The sequence below is a fragment of the Excalfactoria chinensis genome, chromosome 20 (genome assembly GCF_039878825.1).
Source record: "Excalfactoria chinensis isolate bCotChi1 chromosome 20, bCotChi1.hap2, whole genome shotgun sequence".
NCBI classification, from domain to species: Eukaryota; Metazoa; Chordata; class Aves; order Galliformes; family Phasianidae; genus Excalfactoria; species Excalfactoria chinensis.
In genome coordinates, this window is record NC_092844.1 from 4,345,351 (window position 1) to 4,363,571 (window position 18,221).

The 18,221-nt window shown below is 45.4% G+C and overlaps 1 protein-coding gene across 3 annotated transcripts in view; it reads right to left on the reverse strand.

Moving 5' to 3' along the window:
- DVL1 (dishevelled segment polarity protein 1) overlaps nt 1–18,221 on the reverse strand; it is a 48,101-nt gene that overhangs the window by 4,521 nt on the left and 25,359 nt on the right. The window contains exons 4-15 of one of the 3 annotated variants that reach the window (XM_072354141.1): nt 16,724–16,836; nt 12,662–12,800; nt 9,088–9,181; nt 8,809–8,878; nt 7,929–8,068; nt 7,589–7,665; nt 7,058–7,125; nt 6,079–6,228; nt 2,958–3,089; nt 2,707–2,874; nt 1,998–2,204; nt 892–938 (exon numbers count right to left, since the gene is read on the reverse strand). In XM_072354141.1, coding sequence (XP_072210242.1) covers nt 928–938; nt 1,998–2,204; nt 2,707–2,874; nt 2,958–3,089; nt 6,079–6,228; nt 7,058–7,125; nt 7,589–7,665; nt 7,929–8,068; nt 8,809–8,878; nt 9,088–9,181; nt 12,662–12,800; nt 16,724–16,836 — 1,369 coding nt within the window. In that variant the 3' untranslated portion in view covers nt 892–927. The remainder of the gene's footprint in view (nt 1–891; nt 939–1,997; nt 2,205–2,706; nt 2,875–2,957; nt 3,090–6,078; nt 6,229–7,057; nt 7,126–7,588; nt 7,666–7,928; nt 8,069–8,808; nt 8,879–9,087; nt 9,182–12,661; nt 12,801–16,723; nt 16,837–18,221) is intronic. The other 2 variants (XM_072354140.1, XM_072354139.1) reach the window with 2 other exon arrangements.

Genomic DNA, 18,221 nt, shown 5'->3' on the forward strand with positions numbered 1-18,221 from the left:
ATAAGGAATCAGGAACATGAAGGATGTTCCCAGCAGAGGCCACTAAATCAGCTCAGGAAAACAAAGGGCTGCTGCTGGTACGTAAGCTGAGCTGTTGCTACGTATAAGCTTTGCTAAGATTTGGAACTGATTCAGAAGGGAAGCTGAAGGTGTGCTCTATTACCATCAGAGATAGGACAGATGTCAGGGGACAATTCTAAATCAATTAGCCTTAAAAAGAACCATAACAAACTAACAAGAAACCCACACGGTACTTCATTAAGTTCCTGTAATTTAGGGAGTATTGTGACTTAAGCCAAAGCCCCCAGTGCAAGACTGTCTTCCTGCTAGGAAGAATCTCAACCAGCACAATAAGGACCAGCTTGGCACTCTGAACGACATCTCCTTTTGTGTCTTGATGCAAAGTGACATTTACCAGCTATGAACTAACGAGACACGTAAACAGAGAACACATGAAACCCCATTTTATCCACATAGAGAGAGTGACCAGCACAACCTTGTGGCCCAACACTCTCTGTACCTGCCCAAATATCTTTCAGCCAATCAGCTCCTTTAGGGCACTGCTAGATATGTAAAGTCCCGATGGACCCATGTATTAAAAGCTGGGATTTCTTTGTTTTTATGAAGGGTGGTGAAAAGATGGTGGTAGGGTTTTCCCATTTGAGCTGGCAGCAAGCTACCTGATGATGCCCTTCTCTCGTGGCTGCTGCAGCACAATCACAAGGTGGGGGTAGGGGGGGGCAGACAGCTTGGTATGCTTATGTCACACTGTTGGACTATCGTGCGTTGAGACAAAAATAAAAGGAAAAACACAGCTAAACATTTGGGTCACAGGAGTCTAAATGGTCATGCTGTGAAGTCATTGTTATCATGGAGGCATTTGAAGCTTACCAATCCCCTAGAGTCAGCCATTCCTCTATGAATCCTTCAGTCTAATGCTTGCTCAGAACAAAACAAGGGAATAACAGTTATAAAAGTAAGAAACGACACAGCAGTGTAGTTTCCAAATGAAGAACAAGGAAAGAGCTGAAAACTCTTTTCATTTAAACACTCTTGGTGCCTTCCACAGGGCTCTCTTAGCCGCTAGCAGAGGCGCATGGATGAAATACCACACCTTTCCTGTTCCAGCAGCAGAGATCTAACCAGCCGCCAAGAAAGCAAAACCCAATTTCGAAGTGATTTATAAAGCATCCCAACAGAAAGCAGTGGGACCCTGTTGGTAAAGCCATAAAACGTAGTTTTTACTTACTAAGATTTCAACGTGGATGGCAAAACGATCCTACGGCAGAAAAGGAGGAGGGCAGGTTTTTAATCCATGCAGCCCTATCCTTTGTTTTCCCCTGTCTCGTATCACCAAACAGACTCTCCTCCCTGTGAGCAGTGTTTCAGCCCTGTAACCTCCTTGCTGGTCCCCTCACACTCATCTCACCCAAGCAAAAAGAGTGACTGCATCGATCACTTGCTCCTAATCCCTGTTCCACCAGCAACCCAATGGCCTCATTTCCAGCAATATATCAAGCGACTGCAGCCCCCATTGTTGGTAATGGCTCTGACCTCTGAAAAGGGTCAATACTTTTTAATCTGTTTTAACAGGGGGGACAACTGAGTTGTTAATGTTGGCCCGATTCACGTTATTCAAGCAGTAGTTGACTGTGTGGTGCTGTTTGGTAAGGCAAAGTACAGATGCCCATGCCACAAACAGTTTGGCTCTAGTTCCCCATTGGAGTTCTGCATTTGGAACAGAACTACAGCACAACCACAAACAGTACGTGGCACTGACTCGGATCAAACACTGCTGGCAGTATCAATACAGAGCTGAAAGGCTAACCCACTCCATCACATACAAAAAACAGTTTTGATTGCGTGCAGTCACACCAAATCCATGCAAGTAAGCACAAGAAACCACAAGACAGGAGCACAAACAGTACTAAGGAACTCAAGCAAATGGTCAGGGGTAATGGTAGCTGTAGGAATACATACCAGATTGACCAGCTTACCTTCACTTTGCTGGCTCCCTGCGCTGCCGCTACCGTAGCTAAAGCCTGGGTCTTGGTATGCTGGTGGAAAACATGGAGGGGGCAGAGGATACTGATAGGGGTATCCTTGGCCTAATGGCCAGGGAGCAGCAGGATGCGGAAGTGGAGCAAGGGTATCTTGATCGGAGGCTCCGCTAGAACCATTGTTGAGGTTCAGTGCAGCCATATCTGGAAAAGAAAGAAAAGATGGAGATTGTACTCTTCCCTTGTATAGCTGACTCTTGATTATCAGTAATGGCTTACGTAGCACTTGGTGTGCCCGGGAGGGACTCGGTTGTGATGGTTCACTCAAGTTATCACATGTGGTAGGGCAGATAGGGATATTGACCACTGAGCACCAAGGTACCTCTGCAGCATTTCTCCAAGTCAGGGGGAAATAATTCTCATCTTACAGACTAGAAACAGCGTGAACGACAAGCAGGAAGTCTTTGGCATCTCCAGAAATTAACCCTGCTTCCTTGAGCCCCAGTGCAACGAGTCCATTCTTTTTCACAGGCTCTAATTGCTGGTCTAACAGGAAAAGTTAACCACCTGTCATGCAATTCCAGCGTAATGGCCTGATCTGAAATGCTCAGATTGTCAAACTCTGCAGGGCTCTCCTCTGTGCATCCTGTGAGCACAGCAGAGATAACACACCTGCAGCTTTGCCCTTCGTAGACGTGGAACTTACTGCCACAGAGGTCTCCAAAGACATAATAGCACTGCTCTGAGAAGGTGATTTTGTTCACAGTGTGCCTGAGGTAGCCGTGTTTTAACATGCTGCTGGCATACTTCCTTGCCTCCCGTCGGTCTTTGAAGCCTTCCACGTGCGTGTAAAGCCAGTCAACAACATCTGCTCCTAAAATGAGAACAGGTATGGGAGACTCAGGAACATCCAAATCAAGTTACAACAGGCAGTCGTTAAGGACCAGCTGTACTTACCTATTACTGCATTGGAGATGGTAATTTTTAACCACATCCTGTCCCGGATTTCAAGGCCTGAGTCTGGCAGCTGCATGACCTTGACAATAGTAGCCATGTCGCTCTTCACAGTTAAGGGAGATTCTTCTAATTCTAAAAGCAAAAGAAGGTTACATGCTTCTTTGAAATGAACACAGTCTGAAAAGGGTTGGATGAAACATTTCAACATACAGCTTCACCAATGCAAAACCAGACAGAAAAGTTCCTTATTTCACCCCATCACTGGCATAAACTACAGCTTTCATGGCAGTTCTTGGAGAGACTGTGCTCACTGTAACCAATTCAGTCACTGCCATGCCAAGTCCCCACAAGTCTTCAGTTCACCCATCAGCTCTGCACTGTTTCAATCCACATCTCAATGAGGTTTGTCCAAGACAAAACACAAGGAGTTCTATGATCACAGCTTTTCAATTCAACCTCTGTAGAGGTTTTCCAGCTTATTCCTTAACTTTTGCCGTGTCCTTACTGCATAGAATTCCATCAACTTCTCTATATACAACAGGACTTTCTTAGGATGCAGCACCCGCTTCTACTTCCTGCTCCCATCTTCTCACTCCTAGAAAACTCACATCCAGCACGTCTGCTCCGTGCTTGCAGTTCACACCTTCCTCCAAGAGGAATTCAGAGCCCTTCTCCCCTCCCTCCTCCCAGCCCCCCCATCACCCACCTTTCCAAAGCACATGGGAACCAAGTTTGCTCTTTTCCAGCAACTCAGAATGTTGATATAAGATACAACAAGCATGAAACAATGAAAACTGAGAATGCTTCTTTCAGTGCGTGCACTGCTGATACTCGTGAAAATATCCAATGCCATCCATGCATGCAACTTCAATACTTATCAAGCGAATAAACACTAACATTTGCTTTTGCTTGAAGTTAGTTTGGTTAGTAGCAAAAAGCAACACCTTCATTGGGGAAAAAAAAAACAAACAATACATATAAAAATCAATATTCAATACCAACGAGGGGAGTGACAAATCATTTCTTCTTGGAGACCTGCGACCTGCCTGCAAAGAACATCACTAACCAAACCATCAGCAGTATTTCCTGCTATGCAGATATGAGCATTCCTCAGGTGCAACTTAAATTGCACCCGCATTGGTCTGAACTTTGTCAGCCATGGGCATGACCACCTCCCCAGTGATGGGAAAACCACAGCACACAGTGTAACCCCATCTTGGGGGCCCACAAAGCTCTGTCTCAGGACCTTGATTTTTGTCTCTGTGTGGCAATTTTTCCCTCTGGCAGATCCTGTTGAGATAAAAGGTGCATGTCCTGGGCAAATGAAGCCCTATCACATATAACACCCAGCCCTGGTTATATCCTACTTGAGCGAGGAAGTCCATTTGCCCAAACAAAAAGGCTGCCTTCAGCCTGCCTTGCCTTGGATAGTCCTGTTATAGAGGGAATCTGCCTGAAAAAGTAAGACAGCTGATGGAATAATCCCTACTGTGTTATGGTGATTTGCATGGCCCCAGAACCTCGGATACTTTAACTGTTGACACTGATGTGGCAGTGGCCGTGAAACTGTTTCAGATATAGAATTTCAATCATGATCCAGAGGTCGGAGAACAGAGGCAAGCTACTGAGAAGAAAAGCTGAATTACTCAATTCACTCAGAATTACTCAATTCTGGTCTTGCTGTACAAGCAGAAGCTCAAAACAAGGAAGCATGAAACAAACTTGTCTTACACGACTCCACGAATTCCCTGCTTCCCTTTTTACAGCCAGATTCTGCAGAACAGACACTACATGCAATTCAAATGCTGGCTGCTCTGTCCTCAAAGGAACTGAAATAAAGCATCTTGGACTGGGACATGAAAAGTGAGAAAGCTCCATTGTGTACAAGTCTGCTTGAGATATAAATGCACTATTTCTATCATGCTTTTCCCCTCATCTTCCCTTCCTCCCCAGCTTTGTCTTTCCTGGCAAGGAGGCCCATAGAACAGGTGCTCTCTGCCCTTACAGCCCTGTGGTGCTGCCTGCTGTGCTCAATATGGTTCACAGGACTGACATGAGGGAAGCAGTGCTAAACAGAAGGTCACAGGAAAGCCCTTCTTGCACCCAGGAAAGTCACCTGGCATAGAAATGAGAAGCTGTCTCCTGAAACATGGTTCTGCTTCCAAATAACCTTTATTTTCAAAGTATCATGGAGAGGGTTATCTGCATTCCACGCTTCCCAATCACATTACTATACGTCAAGGCACATGATACATGAACAATTCAAGAGGAAAGAAAGAAGAGTAACAGACTCTTGTTGGACAACAGTCATCAGATACATTGATTCCAGCAACCTTTAGTTCTGGAAACAAATCCACTGGTAAAATCAGAGAAAGGGAATAAGAAAAAGAGGCATTCACCTATGAAGTCCAATAGGACTCAGCTGGGCCCTGTAAAAGTAACTTCTGTGCTTCAGCCTTTGCCCAGGAAAGCCTGTCGTTAATCACTGATATCACACATTGATCTTTGTAAGTCCTCGTTGGTTTGTATGTTTGGGCTTTTTGCTTTTTATATATGACATCTTGTTGGTTACATGGATGAGATGATATTGGAGACTGCCCCAGATAGATGAAGCAGGAAAGAAGGCTGAACCCTAAACTGAAGGACATTTACCCTGTTTGTTGTTTTTTTCCTGGTTCAATAAATTCCAAGAGGATAAAAAAGTATAAAAGAAAGCTACATAACTACTAGTAAAGATCTTCTAAATGATTCTTTGGTACCCAGAGACATTTATCTGAAGGAAATGATTAAAATTCCTAAAGAAAACCAGAAGAATTCAAAGAGGAAGCCCTCACGTTCACCTGCAGGCACAAAGCTGGGGGCCTGCAATGCAACTTTAAAAGGGACCACAAGCCACTTCTTCCTGCTCTTGAACCCTGGCAAAACACAGCTGCATTCATTTCTGACCTTTAGAAAAAGGCTTTTTGCTCCCCTTAGGAATTACAAACTTAAAACATTCAAGAGCTCTGTGATGGCTGTCGTGTTCATGGTGCTTGTGGCTGGGGTCGGCTTTGTACACAGCTCTGCACTGCTGGCCCCGAGCAGAAGATGCCTGCCCTGTGCTGGCCGCAGTGTGACTTACTTTCCGAATCGGGAATTGAGCTTGTTAGTGAGGAGCTGGTAGATGTGGTGATGCTCATGGAGGGGCTCATACCGTAACGGGGGTACGCTCCCGTCATGGCTGTGGTATGAGAGATCCACGCTGCAGGGTCAATTGGCCTCACTGGTTCAGCTGTAAAACAACCAGAAAGGAAAAAAAAAATATATATATATATATGTATATATGAGTCAAATTGAATCCAATTTGCAGTAAACAGCAGCATCTAAATAAGTCCTTCCATTCTGTTCTCACAACTGAGACAGCCCCAGCAGAAGGGAACCGAAAGCACCTTGCCAGCTGTATTTGGTTTAGTCTAGGAGCTGCTACATCAGCCTTACAGGACGTAACCGTGCTAGCCCTGTTCCTGCAGCCATGGTAGTTTTGCATCTGGGAAGCACTTTCAATCATGGGAAAGAAGTTATCAAGCTTAGAAGGACTGATAACACGCTGGCTTCGCTATCTTAAGCACAGCACTCACCAGCAGGAGGCAGCTGTGTTTGTCACATAACATAGACCTTTTATAGCCACTGAACTATTTATTAAATCAAAACTGTTAACTACATCGTTTTCAACAGTGTTTATGTATATTTTACTCTGTGCCTTGCCTCAGATTTTAAAAACAATCCATTGAAATTCATTCTAACAAACACGTATGTGGTAAAATGAGGCATTTATAACACTTAAGCCTATTTTGCCACCAAATCTTCTATCAATTAAAAGGTTAAGCCAGCAAAAGGCTAAGAGCTTAACCCAAAGTCATGTGAATGGAAAACTCCCATGAAATCAGTGGGCAGTACAGTCTCAAAAAGAGCATTTCAAACCTCTAAAGCAACACATCCAAACTTGAAAATAGAAGCATGGAACTTGCAAGGAAAGGAAATCAGATGCCAAGAGAGCTGAAAACGTTCTGGATCTTGATGGTCCCACAGGAACTCAGCAAGGAGCATCTATGTGTACTCACCCCTGGGGATGGTGAAATAACTCCTGGGAGTGGGATCCCAACATTTGGCTACCGTTAGGCTAATAGGTCTAGGAAGAAAGAAAACAGGTAAGGGAGAGACTCAGCTCCCCCCACAGAAGTTGTAACAATCACAGTGGACTCTCTCAAACAAACGTATTCCTAACAAGTATATTCTGAGAAGGTTTTTGAGATGCTTGTCAAAGCATTTTCAGTACAGAAAGTATCAGATGAGTTTCTGTTTCCCATGTATCGTAGCACTGCTGGTGAAATCTGTTGAATGATCAGATCCCGAGACATTCAAACTCTCTTTCCATAAACAAACGGTGCTACTGAAACCAGGCAACTCCCAGTTAGTGTTGGCTTTGGCTGGTACACTGAAACCAGTCTCATCACTCACACTGAGGAGCTCAGAGTTGAAACCAGCAGCCACACCAGCTGTTTGTTCAGATCATAATGTTGATTTCTGTGAGGTTTTGCTCAACACCAACAACGAGCGCAGGGGACGAGCAGTGGATTTGTTAAGATGCTTACCCTGGCTTGGATACTATTTCCCGTAAAACCCGTACTGCATCATCATTGCTCATGTTCTCAAAATTGACGTCATTCACCTGAAATGACACACAAAAAAGCTGCCATCAGGCTTAGCAATAGGAACGTTAAAGCCGTTTTAGTTACTTAGACAGAAATATTGTTTCTCAGAGCACATCAGGCAGAGTCTACAAAGATCCACAGATTTAAGCGATAACACTTTTTGTGCCCTATTTCTCGTGAGCATGGATGAATTCTGCTGATCGTTTACCAGCTTCGTGGATCTGGAGCTGAAACCATCAATGTGAAAGAAAGCAGATCACATTTCTGGACACGGACCAACCTGCAGAAGCATGTCTCCTGGTTCAATCCGTCCATCTGCTGCCACAGCCCCTCCTTTCATAATAGAGCCGATGTATATGCCACCATCACCCCGGTCATTGCTTTGTCCTACAATGCTGATTCCTAGGAAGTTATACTTTTCTGTACAGGTACAAAGTGGAGGGTGGGGAGGGAGATAGGAAAAAAAAAGAGAAAGCAAACAAAGTGATTGAAATGATAGTGAAGAACACATCAGCTGGGCTGCATTTGATTCACATCTGCCCCAACACCCCAGCAGGGTGAACTGAGATAAGTTTGCCTGCCATGTTCAGGGACGAACAGCAGGGGAAAAGCTGCTAAATGCATCACCTTTTCATACAAGGCACTGAAGAGTTATGTTAAAAAAACATCAAGGGAAATAACATAGAAAAGACTTGTCTACACCCAGAAATGGGGCAGTTGTTCAGCACCAGGCAATGCTTTTCTACCACGCTTCAGAGGGAAAAACGTGATGCTGCTGAAAGGCACTTGAAGGGACAGTTCTGTTTCCATCTGGCTAAACAATGAACTCCAGAAATGCAAACTTTCAGTGTTAGGAACAAGAACAGAAGGATAACCTCTGGCTCCTTACCATCCCTAGAATGACAAGCACAACTCCATACTCTGGGTCCAGAGCTCCAGCTCCTTCCCTAAGCCTCTCAGGAAGAACACTGAGCTGCTGGTGCAAATGGCTCCTATTATCCAGTGCTGGACTAGGAACCCAGGCACTGTCAGAGCTGCCATCTGAGCTGCCATTCCCTTCAGTCTGAAAGGATTTCTTTCAAATCAAGCAACTTGATTGATTCCAAAGGCTGCTACGCCATAACAAAACACACCATAACAAACATTGCTCATCCTCTTACCCATGTTGAGTGTGACAGTGATGATATTTAGGGACATGGTGGAATCAGTGATGCTGCTGAACGAGGATGACTGCAAAACACAACAGAAAATCCTCAAGGTTTTAAGGGGCTCCAAATGAGACAACTAATAAGCACTACTCATTCATCAGGAACTCATTAACAGGTTTCCATCCAGAAGGTATCCAGAAACCTCTAATGACCTCTGAATCCCTTTCTGATTTGCATTCTACACTCAAAATTACAGTTCACCTTCTAGGAAGATGATGATGCCAGCCTTACCCTGTCAATCTGCCGCATCCTTTGTTTCCTCCTCCTGCGCTTATGCTTCCGTATGAGCCGTGATGAAGTGCTTTGCTCCGTGGAGCTGCTCAACCTGAAGGAAATTAAGAGCCAATATCAACCCTGTAAAGCTGAGCCATTCGTAGTTCTCTGCATCCTGCCAAAAACAAGGCTGACTCCCACAGACCGCAAAGAGAGCCACCATTCAGACACCAGCAGCGAGCTGACAAAGCACTGCTCTCAGTTGCTGCTCAATCCCAGCACGTGCTGTATCTTCACCTCACCATAGGAGCATTGAGAAGTTACCAGCTCCTCTACAGCACGGATTAAAGAGTACATTTTACCAGCTTGCTTCATTCTTGGAGCAACACTGAAAACAACATGCCTTGTAACAGGCATGTATCAGCCTGTTTTAAGCACCCTAAGGTTGGAGGCAGCTGCTTTCTGCTCCTTGAGCAGTGGGCCTGACTCCATGCCCAAAGAAAAATGCATGCTGTAAGAACAGCTGCATGTTAAAGAATGATTTAAGTGTTCATATTATCTTATGGGGGCCTTACCATGGTGCTCCCACTTTCTTCTGCTGCTAACCACTCTGTAAACTCTTTCATCCACTGAAATAAAGTAGCACTCATTAATAGCTGCTACCAACTGGTGGCAGAGTTGATCATCATTTACTTCTGCGTGTTCTGTTCTTTTTCTTCAGGTCTTTCAAACTGGTACGCCCTAAATGCATCACATCCTACACAGATATCCCTTAGGCTCTCCTACGTTAGGAAAGTGAATTGTTCTCACTTTAAAGTGAGTGGACTGAGGCACAGAAGGAGAGAAGTGGATTTGCTCAAATTCATTTCAGAAGCCTGGGATAAAATCTGGATTTCAGAGCTACCACTGCATCACCAGAGAGATCTCTCCTTTATTTATGACATTAAGAATGGCAAAAGAGACAAAGTAACGCTCCACTATTAACTAAGATCAAAACCAATCCAGCCCAACACAACACAAGTAACTGAACTGGCACTGGCACAAAGAAAACTGTGCCAGTTTTTTTTCCCCCCTCGTTTCCACAGCCCTATCTTCAAAGTTTTAGCTGCACGCAGGCATGCCAGTGTACCTCAAGTACACTCTGATACTGGCAATCCCAAAACAGAGCTTGCTGCCATGAGGTTACAACCCACCACGCTGGGAAACCCAGGTCTGTTTGAGTCAAGGACACACAGCTGAGCATTACCAATGATGGAGCCACACAGAGGGCGTGAAGCTCTTCATGTTCTCTTTAAGCTCATAGAACTATTTCAGGTATGTTAACACTCCTTTTTCCCCTCCCATATTAATTTAAAGAGCCAAGAGGTGGTTTTTTTCCTAAGGAGATCAAAGATCTGATAGGTCTCCATCATTGGAAGCAGCTCACAGCACCTGCTTTTCTGAGCTCGCCCCTTTTCCAAAGGGAAGATGAAGAGGTCTCTCAAATGCTGGGCTCCCAAAATTGAACCTGTTCAATGTTTACTGCTGTTTCTGCAAGTGCTGGCAGTGACTGACACAAAACCCTCTTGCATTTTACTATCAGTCTTCTCCTCCTTTTTATCCCCTCTCTGGTTTCATTCTGCTCCTCTTCTCCCCCACAATTCGGCTCAAACTTTCCACCATGCAGCAGTAAGGGAGACCCTGCAGAAAGGCAAGGTGTGCTGCTCCCATCACAGTGAACCTGCCAGCTCCAAAAGGCAGCAAAAAAGAACAGAGGCAGCTCTACTGCCTGAACACAAGCCAAGCAATAAGATGCCTTCACACACTACAAAAGAACTGCGAGCACCTGCCCTCCACCAATTACAGCATAAATTTGGTGCTCCAATCTGCAAACAAACACTGCACCCTCAGACCCTGTTCCCAGCTTTTCACAGTGAATTGCACCAGCTACACTGAATCAAGAACAGTAACATCAAGTTGCTGACAGTAACCCTCCTGCTGCATACTTCACATTTGCTAGGTATTTACATGCTTAAAAGACAGGAACAGGTCAGAAACGTCTACCACAAGCTCCCTACACCAGCATGTATCCAAAATACCACCTACTGCCTGCAAACAAGACTAACATTCAATTGTATCACATATTGAAGACAAAGGAAATAAACATCCTCAAGCTCTCCACTTGGAAGTCAGCTGTAAGAGATGCTGCTGCCTTACTCAACGACCCTACATGCAGCCCCCCCATAAGGCAAGCTCTGACCCTACAACTGTAATTAACCAACTTACCCCCTTCAACCTTGTCTTCCCCAGGCCTCCGTCCCCAGCAGATCTGGAGCATGCTCCATTTGCTATTTGGCTGTTTTTGCCTCTAAAGGAAACTTCTCCCTGCCAGCACGATCTCTCATCTGCTTGAGAGCATCATCGCTGTAACACAACAGCATACCTCGGAGCATTCCATTTAGTTGTTCTTCCTGACTAGCTGGCCTGGCAGCTATTCTGTGTGCCAACAGCTTCTGCCCCAGCCTAGAAAGGAAAAGGCCTCAGCTGCAGCTTCGAAGAGTCACTTTCTTTGCAGGTCAGACACGGGAAGCTTTATGTTATTAATATATACAGAAAGACTGAGCTGGGTTTAGAGTGATGTGCTTCAGAGGCCACCCTGACCACGCTAATCCTGCCCTACTGCATTTCTTCCTGCCCTGGAAATGGTTAATTTATGTCCAAGAAACACAATGAGCTGCAGGGCTGTTGATGTTTGTGGGTTTTTGTTGTCGGTTTCCTCTCATTGTTGGGTTTGGTTTTCGATTTTGAAATGGGGGAAGGAAGGGTTGGAAGCTCTACAGGCTTTGGAAGGCTCTGATCTTCCAGCCCTGATGCGTATGAATACCCACGTAAAGCACAAAAGCATCCAGGTAACTCATTTGCTGTGTCTTCAAGTGTTGGCAACTTCACTGTAACTGCAAAAGAAGCTCTTAAACCTAATCCAGAACCCAGCCCGAAACATTCATTTAATTACCCTTCCAGCCCTTTGGGAACACCCAGCCTTGAAACACGATTTGAAGGAGCTATTGCTCTTCAACAGGTATATAAGCTATGACTAACTTGCAGACCAAACAGATCAGAGTTCAATAAACTAATATGTTTGTAAACACAGTCAATATGTAAAGATCTCCAGGACCAGTGGATCTTTGCTGTTCCTCTTCTACCTCAAGTTTAAGAACATCAAGCTGCACCTTCCCTTCTTCACAACCATCTGCAGTTACAACCACAGGACCTGTAATTTGTTCTCTGCCAGCTCTCACTGCTCTCTAATGGGTTTTCATGGCCCATTTGGCTGAATGTTTTAAACAGCTCTAGGGATGGTGTTTAGAGAACGCTGGCACTGAAGAGGGGAAAATGACCCACGCAGGCTTTGATTGATTTTGCCTATTTAAAAATTGTTACTGATGGATTACCTGTCCTCAAATCATATCTAGCAGGAAAAAGAGGAAAAAGTACATAAACCTACTGATCTTGTCAGTCAGCTTGTTTTGGGACAGCCCAGATACATGGACCAGCAGCTGGGAATCAGATGGAAAGGGGATTTAATGGCTCAGTCACTACAGCAATGCCCTACCTGCTGGTGTTGTCATCATCATCCGAGTCGATGAAGCTGCTGGATTCCAGCTCACTGCTCATCATGGTAGAAGAGCTGTCGTAACCAGGCGGGTGCTCACGATGTCTGTCCAGTTTGGGATGGCCGTTGATCCGAGGGACTATAAAAAGAAAACAAATGGTGTATTAATGGGCAAAGAGGAAGGAAGAAACGGTGCACAGTGAGTGGCACTGCTTCCACACTGTGACCTGCAGCCAACTGTGCAGGAAGCAAACTCTTTGCACAACCTGGCTTCATCCAAAGCTGGAAAACCCAGTGCCCTGGCCTGCCCACCTACCTTTTCCCTAACATTTTCACTTGCTTAAGTTCACAGGCAAAGCTGTAAAGGAGATAAAGGCACAAAGTAATAGGTATAAATGAGTACTCTAATGGTATTAGGAAAATGAATGCTGCCTCCCCTGCTCACTGCCTCATGTTGAAGCCATCTTCTTTGCCCTGCCTTTCCTGCAGCCTGTGAGCAGCTCCAAAGGCCCCAGTCCTCCCCTGCCATCCCCCCCCTTAGGCAGTAGCAGCCCCACTATGCCCCGCAGCACCCGCTCCCCCACCCCAGCACAGCCTGGGCCAGGCAATGAGGCAGCTCCTCCCTTTCCTCAGGTTTTCCTAATTAGGCCAGAACTGTTTGGGGTATGGGCAGGGAACCATTACCACACGGAACACAGGCCACGATGGTAATGCCATTCACAAAGCACACACACATATTCCACCCTCAGTGTAACCCAGACTCTGCTCTGGTTCGATGTCTGTCCCACTAATAACCAGAGACTTCCTGCCCCATTGACCCACTGCTCCCGTTTCTTCATCAGGGGACGACAGAGCCCATCGAGATTGTCTGACAAAGGCTTTTCGTTGTGTCACAGAGATTAGAATAAAGTATAGCCTCAGAGGTTAAAGTATGTCCTCCTTGGCTTTTATCAACAGCAGAGCTGGTCCTGCCTGAGGGACAAAGGCACATCAAAGTGCAAAATCAAACAGGCCTTGAAAGGCAGAAGCAGCGGAGCAGCAGAGGTTGTAAAGAGTGTTCCATCACCCTGCAAAGAACAAAGGTGAGAGTGGTTTGGGAAGAAGGCATAGCTGAGCTGCCATCCTCAGAAAGTCCTGACCAATTATTGACCTGAAATCGTTACCTCTTTATTAACAAAGACTTGCAACCCCATCCGTGCAGCTCACAGCTGCATACAGCTCACAGCTGCATGCAGAGGTTACATTCGGCGCCGTCCTGTCCCACTGCAATCATTTTGTAGTTGCAGTCCTTTACCACGCTATGGTAAAGCACACATAAGCTTGTAGGGATGACTGGACATCTGGAAGTGCCCTTTGCAAACATATGGGGATCACAAGTGAGGAGCACAGCCCTTGCCTGGCCTCCTGCAGCTGGCTGCACAGTGGTTACATTCACCGACTCCATGCTGAAGCACCAGAATCCACACATTGCACCTGCAGATGTGCCAAGAAAGCAAGCAGCAGCTACAAAACATCCTCCGGTGCCAAAGAAAACTTGTCTCTTAATTATCTCCCTAATTAGAACTTCCACAGTCCCATTTAGCAAAAGGGACAGGGAGCTTTGTTCCACTCACAGTGGGGTCCCAAGAACATGTGCCAAGCAGACCTCCCATGTTCCTAATTAAGATCCTCACTCTACTTTCACTTAATAGGACTTTGTCAACCTTCCAAAGCAATGTGGACTTTTGTTGCTTTAAGAGAGAAAGTGGAGCTCTGACATCTTGACAGCTCAACCCTTCTGAACTAATTTTATTTGAAGTTGATGCCAACGATTGTTTTCCTGCTTATTGATGTGAAAGGTGTTCAGGAAGAGATGTATTCCCAAGTTGGACAAAAGCCCCTTGGGATAAAAAGCCTCTCTAAAGGAAGAAATCACTTCTCTGCACGTGCAGCCTCTAGTTTTACCACCATTATGTCTTCAAATATAGACATCTATAAAGGCACACACACACAAAGGTAACTTGGGGAGCTGAGCAGAGAGCAGCTGGGGAGAATTCAGTGCAATCCAATGGCAAACTCAAAAGGAAGCTCTTGCTATGCACTGAAAACCAGTTCTTAAACATCAGGCTGACAGGACAGATTATTCCGCACAGCTCACAATAGAATTCTGCTCTCCTGCTTGCATTGCTTTGGGCTGATTTCTGTTTTACTCCATCTGCAGCAGATCTTCATTGTGCTTCTCCCTTTCTCTTCCCTGCCCCATGGGTTCTCCAAGTCAGAACAGGAACCTCATCCTCTTGAACTCAATTGCACTGTGGTCAGGGATCAGTGCAGCAAGTTCCCCTGACCTGCACAGGTTCTAGTTCAAAGTGTCCATGCCTAAGCAGATCCCAAATGGCTTATCAGCATCTTTTCTCACTTTTCCCTGATTGAAATGAAGCCTATAATAAACTACTGAATTCTTCTTGTGGAACAGGTACTTCTTTGTGCAATAGCCAGGGACATCCTCGCGGTTAGGGTGGGTAACTCTTTGTCATTCTCTTCACACCAATGATGTGCTCCACCAGTTGCAAACACTATGTGATACGTGTTACTGTACTCCTCAGCAAGCTGACAGTACAGCACACACACATCCTGGCTACTTACATGACTAACACCTGTGGAACAACCCGTGGGCAACTCAGGGCTGCAGTGAGGAACGCACATCCTGCCTCTCTATGAATGACTAGAGCTGTAATTTTGGTACTGCTTAAACGAGCCTCTGCAGGACAAGATGAAACAGATTAACAGCATTTCCATCTTTCTGTAAGGAAAAGAGGACTTACCACTCCTTTCCAATCCCCCCACAATTGACTGTGAACCAGGAGTCATGACCCTGCTGCCTTCTCCCCTTCCCATCCCCCTTCTTCTATGACTCTTCCCCATTTAACACCCATTAAATGCATGGTCTCTCAGCTTGTTCTGAAGCTGAAGCCAGTTTCAGTTGAAATAATACAGACCCATTTACTGAAGCCAAAGGCAGCCTGCAACACGTGCTCTGGCCACATTAAGCAAGCCAGGAAGGGAGGGAAACACAGGGGTGCAAAGGATAACATGCACTTAAGACAGGCAGGCAAATGTGAAGGTGGTATTTTTAGCTCTTTGGTGCACAACCCCCAGGGCTTAATGTTGCCATACAGTAAACTAGCAGAGAAGAGACACAGCAGGAATGAAGGGCATTCAGCAACGTCAAGTAAAACTCGGCACCTTACAGCATTAAGCTTCTAACGAAAAGAAAACACATACAGAGAGCTTGTAATACACAAGAAATGATCTGGCAACCTGCTTTTAACACACAGTATATGCGACCTCTGCTTTTCTGATACTTCACTGGATGGAGCTGTGAATAAAGCCTGTGATGGCACCCTTGGGTCCAAGTATTCCAGATACTGGACCATTTTAGACTCAATGGGTGGCATCTATTAATTCTTAATTAAGCCTGGAAATTCTTGTCTGGCAACAAATGAAAACACAAGCTCACTTTGATGTACAAACTAGAGGCAAGGGATTATGTTCTGTAGTTTATATGTGTGTTGCAGTTATACCAGCATACAAGACTACCTCTGGTCCAAACCAAGAGATATCAGCAGAAATCATTTCAGAGGTTCCAGGCTCAGACCTTGCAATGCTAAAATATAAGGCTTTCCAATTGTCCACACTGCAAACTCCCAACACTTCATAAAGATATCGTGTTCTTCCATTGAGTGAGCAAACTTGAACAAGGCAGTGTAGCCACGATGGTATGGAGCTCAGTGATGGCTACATCATTATCCTCTCCCAGGTTGTCTTCTAATGCTACAGCTTCAGTCTATCAACCAAAAGTAACTCCCTGCTACTTTGCTGTAGGTTACCCAAAGCTCTTCGAAAATGCTGAGCTTCAAAGTGTCTCAAGGCAATTACCGAATTCCTCTATTACAGTAATAACAGTCCCTCCAAGCACGCAGGAATGCAGACGCTCTTCTGTGGTGCTCATGCAAAACTAGTTGTTGCTCTGAAACATTTCCTAAATGAAAAGGAAAAAGGAGAAGTATGATCCAGACTCACCATCTTCGTGCCCTTCTCTATTCCTCCGCCGATGTCTGTCTCGACGGTGGCTAATAACTGACTCTGTTCCTGTTTCGTTGTCCAGTCCATCCCGACTGCTGGCAGCATTTGGGCTGTTAGAAAACACATAAGGAAGAAACAGTGGAGTCAGCTTCTTTTCTTTTTACGTAAAAACAGTTGCATTTGTGAGCTATTTGGGCTGTTAGAATCCAGAAAACTACTAGGCAGTTCAGCTACAGACCCGGCTCCTCCAGATTGCTTTACTCACCTTAAAACTACCTGAAGAGTGAAAAGACAGTTTAACAGCCATGCCCTGAGATACAGGAAAGGGATCATTCTAGATCGTGATCCAAGATACATACAGAAGCACGCATGGGCTCCTCCTCTAACACCAGCACAGCACATGTTCTACACCAGGGGCTTATTCTCAAGTATGCACTCAGACCAGGAACCAAATTGCCTTTCCTACCATTTCTATATAAATCAAACTCTATGCTTTGGCACACTTCCTCAAGTGCTTGTTCCTCTGCAGACAGGCTTGTTTCCCTGAGCTGCACATGTAGTATGCTGTCAGCCAAAGGGGCAGAAGCTGTATCTTACTGCAGCCACTTGTAAAGCAATATGCTGACCTTGAAGGCAGAAGTCCTGCAAGTCACAGCAAAGCTTGAAATAATTAAGTGCATGTCTGTGAAACACTCAGGCAGACCCCAGGTCCTTTCCTCATCTTCTCAGCCTTCCAAAAGCCACATAGCTACGCCGGTGCATCACAGCACTTCATCTAATGAGTCCCTGTGAAGGGCCATTATGAGCCAGCAAGCTTTGGGCAAAAAGCAGAAAGATCCTGATGACCACCTCGGTGGCCACATTTCTGCCATTATGCTTTTGTGAAGGCTCTACTGAGAGCCAATTTCTTGTTCCTACAACTAATTAGTCAGAACAAAAGGTTTCAAAGAGGCAGCAGAGAATTCCGCCCTGTGGCTTAGGGCCACTTTCTGGGACCAATCGAAACAAACAACTCCAGCTCCTTATTCTTGAACTTTAAGCTTTAGGAAAGGGCCCTTTCTCAATTCACTTCAATCAGATTGCTTTTTCTCTTCTTATTCCAGCAGACATTTGTGCAAACCAACAGCAGCAGCTGCAATGCAGCACCCTGAACATGTAAGATCACCTCTTTGCAATCACCTGTTCCAAGCTCACCGCTGAAGAAAGAGATCGGTCACAAAAGAACAGTTGGATGGAGCAAAGGGGATGATGGAGATGCTCTTCTCTCTACGACTGATGGTGAGCCTGGGCATCTGCTCAGCTGCACAGCCTGATGGATGGACACTCATTGCTGTGCATCAATGGAACCCTGAGCAAACAGCTGGCACAAGCAGGCACATCTGCATGGCTCCATTTAAGAGGGCTGCTGAAAGCTTTGTGCACACCCACACGATTTCTTTGCACGAATGAAATATACTGACATGCCCACCACACCAGTTAGGAAACAGGCTGTTAG